The following is a 10,239-nucleotide window of genomic DNA, read 5'->3' on the forward strand; positions in this document are numbered from 1 at the left end:
ATAGGGGCAAAGGGCATCCTGATCCTGAAGAGCATCTACAAGAACAAAGACAAAGTACTATGGTTGGAATACTACTACTACTACCACTATTACTACTACTACTACTAATAGTTTACTCATTAACTCATGCACTAATACCAGCTACTAATATCATTAATTATTGCTTTTGTATTAGTATTATTACTGGTTGTGTAGTTGTTCTTTAGGCCTACTAATTCAATTAACAATTACTAATTATTTATAGGCTGAAAGTGAATCTGATGATTCTACAGAGAGAGATGTGACTCAAGAGGAAGGCCTAGATGCCCATCAATCAGAGACTGATTATTTCACCAGACCCAAACCAGAGACATTAGACCTTTTTCTTCGTTTTCACCCCAAACAGAAGGCAGACAAGCCTATAGTACAAAAAGCATTTACCCGTAAAAATGGTACAATAAGAAAATGGCTGTCATACAATGACAAAAATCAAGCACTCTTCTGCTTTGTTTGCATGGCTTATGCTAAAAGTAGTGACAGTAGTTCCTTCATTTCTGGCATGACCACCTTCACACATATACACCTGAGAACTGAAGAGACTTCCTTCAGTCCTCCAAAAAGACAGTGTTGTTCCTTGATCTTGATGCCATAATGTTGTGTATTGAAGAAATCCCTCGCCGACACAGTCTCAATGAATAACATAAGGTTTATTACAAAAAGACAATGTCAAGACAGATGCTTCTCGAGCCATCTGGGTGACAGAGAAAGCCAATGATCTTCTGCACCCCGAACAAAGAAACTTACAGCCTTATATAGCCTTTAACATCTGCTAAACATGTTGTCACACCTAGACTGGTTTCTACCAGTTTTTTGGTGGGACTCAAAGACCCCCAAGCAATGCAATGCAATGCAGTTTTAAAGATAAGCAATGCAGATGAGCTCCCAAACTGAGAGGCCCCTTGCTGGAATTTTCCTACACCTTTAGGAGACAACATAAATGCAGTTTCACATAGGCATTTCAGACACTACAACAGTTAAGGAACTTCTTATTGGACCTCAGATGTCACTTCACAGGCAGCAAGTACGCAGGAGGTGACAAGTTCTTGAGCGCATCATAGATGTTGTAAAACTGATCGGTAAAAGGGGTTTGAGCTTCAGAGGCTAACAGGCCGAGGCAGCGTACACACTGGATGATGATACTCTGGATCATGGTAATTTTTTAGAGATGATCATTTTGCTGGGCAAATATGACGTGTGCCTCAAGGAGCACCTTACAGTCAGCATAGAAAAAAGCACGCAGATCCACAAATCTGAATCTAAAAAAGGAAGAGGTGCACTTGTTACTTTGCTTTCAAAAACAACAGTTGATTACATAATCAGCACAATCCAGTCCCTAATGAAGAACATTATAGCAACAGAAATCCATGAGACTGGTATGTACTCCATTCAAATCGACACCACCCCAGACATCACAGCTCAAGACCAGTGCTCTGTTGTCATACGCTATGTGACAGACATCATTCATGAGCGCCTTGTGGCGGTGATCAGATGTGAAGCATCCACAGGTCAGTATTTTGTCCAACTTGTAAGCAAGGCGCTGGAGGGAATCTGGATTTGAAACAGTGTACTGGGAGTTCTACAGATGGGGCCTCCAACATGCAGGGTCAGTATAATGGCTTCTCTGCCCTTTTGAATCAGAAGTCCCCCAATCAACTCCATGTGTGGTGCTACACACACATACTAAACCTTGTACTTTCAGACACAACAGAATGTGTTTTGGCAAGAGGCTCTCTATTTACACTGCTAAACAACATTGCTATCTTCATTAGAGAGTCCTACCAGAGGATGAACATTTGGGAAACGCAGAGCAAGGATCTAAAACATAGACGTCTTGCCCCAATAGGGCAAACGCGCTGGTGGTCAAAAGACGTTGCTCTGTCAAAAGTATTTGGCTCGTTTGGAAAGCCAGATGGGGCCCTATATGTCGATGTTCTTCACACTCTGTCTGCTATCAAAGATATGAATACCATCAGTACCACCGCACGTGTCAATGCAATGGGATACATCACCCAGCTCTTAAAATATGAAACAGTACTTACAGCCCAGGTTTTCATGAGAATCTTCCACATTACCACACCAGTCTCAAAGTACCTCCAGACAAGTGGAATGGACACACTGACAGCTCATCGGATGATTGTGGGTGCAGAATCGCAGCTGAAAAATATTAGCAGAGACTTTCAGGAAGTCAAAACAGCAGCAAACACATTTGTCCAGTGGGCCAACAACAACCTAAATGATGAGAATGAGCTGGAAGTTGAAGCATCTCTGCCACAAAAACGTGGTAGAAAGAAGAAATCTATGTGTCTCTAAGTGATGCTATCACGTCATACAAGATTGATGTCCATAACCAAATCATGGACACAGTTTTAGAGAGCATTAACCAGCGCTTTCTAAAAAATGGCACACTATATGCTGATTTGGCACTTTTGGATCCCAAAAACTTTAACCAGGTAACAGCCTATGCTGGCAGATTCCCAGAGTCTTCTTTCCCACAGCTGAGCAAGTGTCTACTGCCATTTGAAGACAATGCAACAGTTGCCAGTTTACAGAATGAGCTCATCAGCCTGGCAGGACAGTGGGACCGGTTAAAGACTTCTGTAATGCAGGAGTATCCAAGCAAGGAAACAAAGGAAGGACCACAGGATGCTGAAGATGAGATGGAGATAGTTTGCAAAAACTGTTCATCTTGCAATGACTGTCCATTTTGCTGCTATCATGTTCTGAGGCAATACAATCTCCTTACAGATGCATACAGCACCATAGGGCTTGCATACAAGTTTCTGCTAACCCTGTCTGTAACACAGGTAGCTTGTGAAAGAAGCTTTTCCACTCTAAGGTTCATCAAAAACAGGATTAGGAGCTCTCTTTCACAACAGCACCGTGAGGCTTTCATGCTCACGGCTACTCAGACAGATGTCCTAAAGATGCTGGAGAGTGATAAAATTATAGATGGTGTAGCAGAAAAGAGTCGGTTGCTGCAGAGGTTACTCACTGAGTGAACAATGTAGGTTTCAGTAGCTTTCCAGTTGTTTTTCCCCTGTATTTTGTCAGGGTCAAGTTGTTTGTTAGTTATTTTGTTATGCCATATTATTGTATTATTGTAATCATATTATTGCTGGAAGTAATATTGTCCATATGACAATAAAAGTCATATACACTACGTGCCATGTATAGATTCATATACAGTATACACACACACACACATACAGATATATATATAGTGGGCCAGTCTGTCAGGCCACTTTTTCTCCCCAGTCCGCCCCTGGCGTCGTTTCTCTTTAGTCGTCGCCTCAGCGAGGAGCAGCAAACACACCGAGGTCACCGACTCAAAGCCTGAAGCTCACAGAGGAGCTGAGAGAGCAGAATGATCTGCTTCCAGCACATGAAGCAGGTCTGCAGGAAACTCCCTTCATCTTGCTTCCTGTTGCTGACACTGATCTCTGAGATCCATCAGGAAATCATTTGAATCATTTCAGGACTTTTTCCATCAGAAGCTGTCACACACAATCAGCTGACACCTCCTGACGTGTGTGTGTGTGTGTGTGTGTGTGTGTGTGTGTGTGTGTGTGTGTGTGTGTGTGTGTGTGTGTGTGTGTGTGTGTGTGTGAGTTGGAATATAAGTGACAGTGAAACCTGAAATCAGTGAAATCTTATTATGAGAGATTTAATGAAGTAACACAATCACAGTCACATCACATCCCTCTCCCCAAACTTGTTCCCCCTTTGACCTTTGACCCCACCATTGCATCATAAAGACAGACACCATATGAATGAGTTCAGCATCACAAACATCATTTATTAACTTGTTGTGTTCACAGACTCACACTGCAGTCACGCTGTGATTCTAATCACTGAGTTACATTTTCTGTCCACTTGATGGCGCAGGAGAGCAAATGAAGCCCCACGAAGCTTCATGTCAGCATCACTGCTGACAACATGAATCATGTTTCAACAACACATTTATTGTTGTCACAAAGAGACAAGAAGACAACAACAAACTGCTGCTGTCAGTCCAGATCCCAGCAAACTAAATCATCTCCATTCACATCAAACACAAACAGGAATCACTTGGAATGATTGTAAACTTGGTAGAAGCTCAGATCTAGTTTGGGGAGTCATTCAGTGAGAAACAGTGAAATGATTTCCATGTGAAAAGGTGGAGAGCAGGAAGAGAAAGAAAGAGTGAAACTAAAAGAGAAACAAAGAGCTTTGGAAGAACGAGGCAGCAGGAGGACAGCTGCAGTTTAACAGCTTCAATTCACTGAAACATCATCATCCTCAGCTCATCTGCTGCACCCTCACCTTCAATGGCAAAACCTTAACTTCATCATAACCACTACCAGCCCAAATGTATGGAAACATGCTGTCAGTGAAAGTGTGTGTGAAGGTGTGTATGTGTGTGTTAGTATCAGGATCAGAGAACGACAGCTTTCCTCTGTTCCAGTCCAGATTCACTCGGATCCTCTGGAGCTTCTTCTGCACTGACAGAACAGTTTGACCTGATGGAGAGAATGCTGAGTATTTACCTTTATAGAACCCTATTCTCCATAATCCAGACCCTATGAATCCCCTCCTCTGCACAGACTCTGCTAACACACCCAGTAACCAGTATGTACTGTCTCCAACATCAACATCCCAGCTGTGAGTCCCTGAGTTAAAGCCCTCAGAGCCCAGGACAGAGTAGGAATAATCAATCCTCTCTGGATTATCAGGAAGCTTCTTCCTCTCTCCTCCTCCTCTCACACTGGTCAGATCTTCAGACAGGATGAGTTCTGGATGAGCAGTGTTTGGGTCCAGGATCAGAGGAGTGTAGGAGACCATGTCCTTCATGGTGTTCCAGATGTTGAAGGTCAGGTTGCCCAGGTGTTTGGCCTGGTCTATCAGAGCTCCTGAGGGCAGCTGTGGATCATCCAGCAGGGGGCAGCGCTGGACTCTTTCCACTGCAGCCTTGTAGCTGTGCAGGAATGAGACGTCTTCAGCTCTCAGCTCCTCCTCTGTGGCTCTGACTGTGTGTGAAAGAGCTGCTATCTCTCTGCTCAGAGCCTCCATCTTCTCCTTCATCATCCCACTCTTCTGCTCCTCTTCCTCCCTCAGTGCAGCCAGCCTGGCCTCCTCTTCCTCTGCTAGAAACTGCCGAAGCTTCTCAAACTGCTCCTTAATCTGCCTCTCTGTGTGTCGGGCCTGGACCTTAATGTGTTCTGCTGTTTGATCAAACTTCACTTGAACTTCTTCACAAACCTTTAACTTCTTCTTTAAGGGCTCCAGAGTTTCCTGAAGCTCCTTCTTGTGTTGTCGTGCAGCTTCATCGATGGGTCTGAATCTGTGCTCGCTGTGTTTTTCTGAGTCTCTGCAGACGACACACACTGGCTGCTGATGGTCCAGACAGAAGAGTTTGAGTTTCTCAGAGTGCAGACTGCAGAGATCCTCTGAAGCTCTCTGATCTCTCTGCTGTAAGAAAGACTCACACAGGTTCTTCAAAGCCAGGTTTAAAGGTGGATCATACACTGATATTTCTTTACAAAGTGGACACTCGTGTGTCGTCCTCTCTCTCCACCATCTCCTCAGACAGTCTTTACAGAAGCTGTGGCTACATGACAGAATAACAGGATCTCTGAAGACCTCCTGACAGACCGGACAGCAGAGATCCTCCTCTGATCTGGAAGCCATTGAGTCTGTGAGTGAAGCTGCAAACAGGAAGTACAGTCAGTCCTGCTCCCCTCCCTCCTCTGCTACCTTCACTGAAACTTCCTGTGAGTCGTGTTGTTGCTCAGACTCACCTTCAGTGTGTGGAGCGTCAGCAGCTTGAAGCAGCAGTGTTGGAGTTTCCACTTTTCTCTCCTGTAGCTGGACTCACTCAGAGGAAGCTGCTGCTTTGGTCTGAGCTCAGTCTGATGGTCTGTGTGTCTCTGCACCGAGAACAACCACAGCCTGTTTCCTGCTTTGGATCAGGTGAGTCAGCTGAGGGGCGGAGCTGTAACATGGGCGTGTTTCCCAGCACAGCTCAGACGTTTACCTGCAGGTCACAACATGAAACCTTTGAGGAACGTTGGAACAACAACAGCCTGTTTCCTGGTTTGTGTCAGTGAGGGGCGGAGCTTCGTCACACCTTTTCTGATAAATGCTGGAGCTTCACTGTAACTCAGGTGTGTTTCATTCCAGCTCTAAAGCAGGTTTGGCTTCATTTCACCTGCACAGGTGTGTGAGGGTGAGAGTTGGTTCTGTTTGTGTAAAGGTCACTGCATGACCCTGAGGTGACCTTTCTGCTCCTGACTCTGATCTCTGACTGAGGTTCATCAGAGTTCAGCTGATGGGACTGAATCATTCAGCCAGCTGTTGCTCTCCTCTGGCTGTCAGTGACCTCTGACCTGTGAGTGCAGCACAGACAGCAGCACAGACTGGATAGAAGGAGAAGAAGGACTCCAACAGTGAGATGCTGCTGATTCTCCTGGTTTATTAGAGGTTTACATCATGGATTCATCTCTGTGACTGAGCTGCAGTTAAAGACCAGCATCCAGAAATTAATGTGTTTCTATAAAAACATGTAAATACAGTGTATCACTAAAGTGAGTACAGCCTCACATGTCTGCAGATATTTAAGTCTATCTTAAATATAACAGTGACAAAATGACCCTTTGACCCAATGAACAGTCGTCTGATTGCAGCTTATATAACAGTCTTCATGTAGAGCAACAATTCATCTTTAAGATCCTCACAGAGTTCTTTGCCATGTTGGATCTTTCAGTGAGCAGTATGAGAGAGTGTGAGAGCTGCACTACAGAACTGAACACACCTGCTCCCTGTGCACACCTGAGACCTGGTAACACTAACGAGTCACATGACATTTTGGAAATGACAACAGTGCTCAGTTTGGACATTTACAGGTGTAGTCTCTTAGGGGTGTGCTCACCTTTGTTGCTGCTGGTTTAGACATTAAGTTATTTTGAGGGAAGAATAAATTTACACTGTTATATAAGCTGCACACAGACAACTGTTCATTGTGTCAAAGGGTCATTTTGTCAGTGTTGTTCCATGAAAAGATAAACTTCAATATCTGCAGACATGTGAGGGTGTACTCACTTTTTAAATTAGTTTATAATCTGCATTATAATCTGAGATGGGTTGAAAAGAGCAGCATTTTAGGGGATTTTTATCTTTTTTATGGATCACTGTAATTATGGCTCTTGAGAAAGACTCAGACAGACAACGTGTTTTAGATGCCAAGTTAACTACATCAGTTTGTGTCAGTTTAGTGGAGTCAGGGGCGGAGCTTCGTTAGACTTCCTCTTGTCAGCGTTGCTTCACCATATCGTGTATTTGAGGCCACTGCAGGGTTCAGGGTTCAGCCTGCCTTCAGCTGTGAAACTGGTTTTATTTGCTTTCATTTTAAGATGAAAACTTTCATAAAGTCTTTGTGAACTTTCATCAATGAGTGTTTAAACAGCTGAAGCTTCACTTTGTAGCAGCAGCTGATTAAAACTTTGTGCTGTACAGAGTGTAACTGATAAATGTACAGTTAGGTCCACCTGTGAGGGCCTCATTAATGCTCACAGGTTTAAAGAAATGTAGTTGTTGTTAATGTTTTCATTAGTTTCTGTGCTGTCCCAGTGAGCAGGGTCACAGCTACAGATACATAACCAGCTCTACTTTAACCCTTTATACACTCCTCAAACTGCTCACTCTGCAGTCAGAGCATCGAGCCAGTTAAAGGTCTGATACTGATGTGCTCAGTAAGTATCAGAGGGGTCTTCATCAGTTTCAGCTGCTTTGGTGCTGATGAAATTAAGCACAGGTCCAACAATGAGACCCCCAAAGAGCACACACTGCAGACTGATTTCTTCCTGTTAAAGGGAGTTTTTCCTTCCCACTGTCACCAAGTGCTGCTCATAGGGGGTCGTTTGGACTGTTGGGTTTTCTCTGTGCTATATAAATAAAATTGAATTGAATGAGTTTCACAGACTCACTAGAACTTTGAAAATAGTTTATTTTGATGCAAATTCTGTCTCTGCAAATTTTGCACAACAAGCATTTTCCAACAGTTCATAGCAATGAAACTATGAACACACTGAAAATTAATTTTCTGTGGTTTAAAGGCCTCTGTGCAGCTTTGTGTCACTGACAGTTTTGAATGATACAGCTGTGGCTTCTAGAAAAATATGCAAAATGAACAATTTTCTTTTAATGCACTTTTATCTACTTTCTTGATTAAAATTGAGGATATAATGATTCTATTGATGTATAACAAAATAATCCACAGCATGTAAAAACGTAAAGTTTGGTCTGGCAGACTTGTTCTGTGGTCATAAAGGGTTAAACCGTCTCTATCAGTGTGGACAGTTCAACACTGAGGCCACTGACTGATGCCCTGATTAACATTACATTTAATTACAATTAAATTACATTTATTTTACATGGTTTCAGCTGGTTATGTTTAGAAAATGTTTAATATTTTTGTTGTTTTTGTTAAGCAGCTTTAAAGCTGAAACTCTTTTCAATGTCCAGAAATACTAAAGACAAAAATCCCCAAACCCAAAATCTACACAAAACAAGACACAGTTGGAGGCTAACAAGGGAAAACACACAACAACAGGCAGAGGAAACTCAGGGCTTAGATACAAGAGGCTGATGAAGAGAGTGGACACAGGTGGGAACACAGGTGAGCACAATAATACTCACAGCAACAAGGAAGTAACACAAAACACAACACACAGAACAGAAGACTGCCAAAATAAAACAGGAAGGAGGCCAGAGAAACAGAGGAGACACTACACACCAGGACAAACTGAAATGAAAACAGAACCAACAACACAACAAAGAAGCAGAGAAAAGTTCACACAGTTCAGGACCTAAGTATGACCCAAACACTGGGTCAGTGCTTTCAAGTCTTAGTAAGAAGGGGGTTTATTTTGAGATGGTCACTGATCTGATAGAAAGATGAAAAGTTATTCAAACATCAGCTCCTTCTTTCTTTCTTTAGCTGCAGAGAAGTTTGGGACTCACTTTCAGAAAGTGTCAAACAGGCGGCTCTTTGCTAAAAGGCAGAGGCAGCTAAACTGGGACTGTGGGTTTGTACTTCCTCAGAGGAAATAAAGCAGTGAAATATTTCAGTTAGTCTTTGTAACAGATCCATGAACCCAGAGCAGGTCTGCTGGATTGTCAGTAAATGAAGCAGTTTCTCTAATGGGTTTTCTTTATGTATGAATCCCAGTTTTTCTTTTTCATTAACAGTCCAGTTATTAGCCAAATATGAGAAAGTATGTGAAGAAAACATGTCGCCTCCTGCTGTTCACTCAAAGGAATGATTGGTGTCTGTCGGTTGTTCTGATCCAACTAAACAGTTTTAATTTCTGTTGTCACAAAGAAACTAAAGAAGAAGGTTATTCAGCAGCTACAGCTCCCTGTTGAAGTCCTGCTCAGTGTCTCATGTATCTCAGTGCTTCCCCCTCAGCGTTTACACAGAAATACAAACTGATAAGATTCAGGGTGAAACCACAGGAAACACGTTACTATATGAGCCTCCTTCACTCATGTGTCTGCATTTCTGTGCATTTGTCGCTCCTGTTTAACAGTGAAGACAAACAGGAAGCAGAGTCATCACTGCGTTTCTGACCTGCAGTGAGACCATCACACCCTGAAGGAGCTTCTCCTGAAGCTCAGGTCCATCAAACACAGGCTAGTGTTTCTCATCCTCATATCATTTGTGCTGTCATTGATTTCATGCTGGACTCTGAAGATTAGGATAAAAAAGGCGACTTTTAGCAGTTCCTGACATGGAAACAAAGATGCACAGCTGTCATTTACAGCTCTAATGAGACAGTTAAAAACATGCTACTGACTAAGGCCTAGGCTGCCTTCGTCCCAGGTGATGATGAACCTTCAAACAAACAGTGATTAGTCATCGTTCATCTCTGTGTTATACTGTAAGGTCAAAGCTCTGCCATCTGCACAGGGAGCCACAGTGATCAGGTCCTAATGAGCAGCTCTTGGTGACAGAGGGAAGAACGCAGCCAGCTGGATGACAGGTGGAGCAGCTGTTCACAGATGTTGCAGCAGGTGGACACGATTAGAAGCATCCTGTGAAAGCAGGACCACTGCAGAGCTCTTACCTGACACACAATGGTTCCTGCTGCAGCTCCACAGGTGTGAGCTGACCCTGACAGTGGAGAACGCTGCTGTCTGAACAGCACCTGCACTTCCCTGTTT

At 43.3% G+C, this 10,239-nt stretch overlaps 1 protein-coding gene across 1 annotated transcript; it reads right to left on the bottom strand.

Annotated features, from left to right (window-relative positions):
• Positions 1-3,873: 3,873 nt before the first annotated feature.
• Positions 3,874-5,983, bottom strand: LOC115777269 (nuclear factor 7, brain-like). The gene is made up of 2 exons (XM_030725111.1): positions 5,817-5,983; positions 3,874-5,723 (listed from the first exon to the last, which is right to left on the bottom strand). Exon 2 carries the CDS (start codon positions 5,704-5,706, stop codon positions 4,318-4,320), a length of 1,389 nt encoding a protein of 462 aa, XP_030580971.1. The 5' UTR covers positions 5,707-5,723; positions 5,817-5,983; the 3' UTR covers positions 3,874-4,317.
• Between the last annotated feature and the right edge of the window lie 4,256 nt (positions 5,984-10,239).

Source organism: Archocentrus centrarchus, unplaced genomic scaffold, assembly GCF_007364275.1.
Source record: "Archocentrus centrarchus isolate MPI-CPG fArcCen1 unplaced genomic scaffold, fArcCen1 scaffold_45_ctg1, whole genome shotgun sequence".
NCBI lineage: Eukaryota > Metazoa > Chordata > Actinopteri > Cichliformes > Cichlidae > Archocentrus > Archocentrus centrarchus.

What these genes read in the sequence shown, in the direction of transcription:
- LOC115777269 (XM_030725111.1), bottom strand. Translation starts at nt 5,706, where the DNA reads ATGGCTTCCAGATCAGAGGAGGATCTCTGCTGTCCGGTCTGTCAGGAG.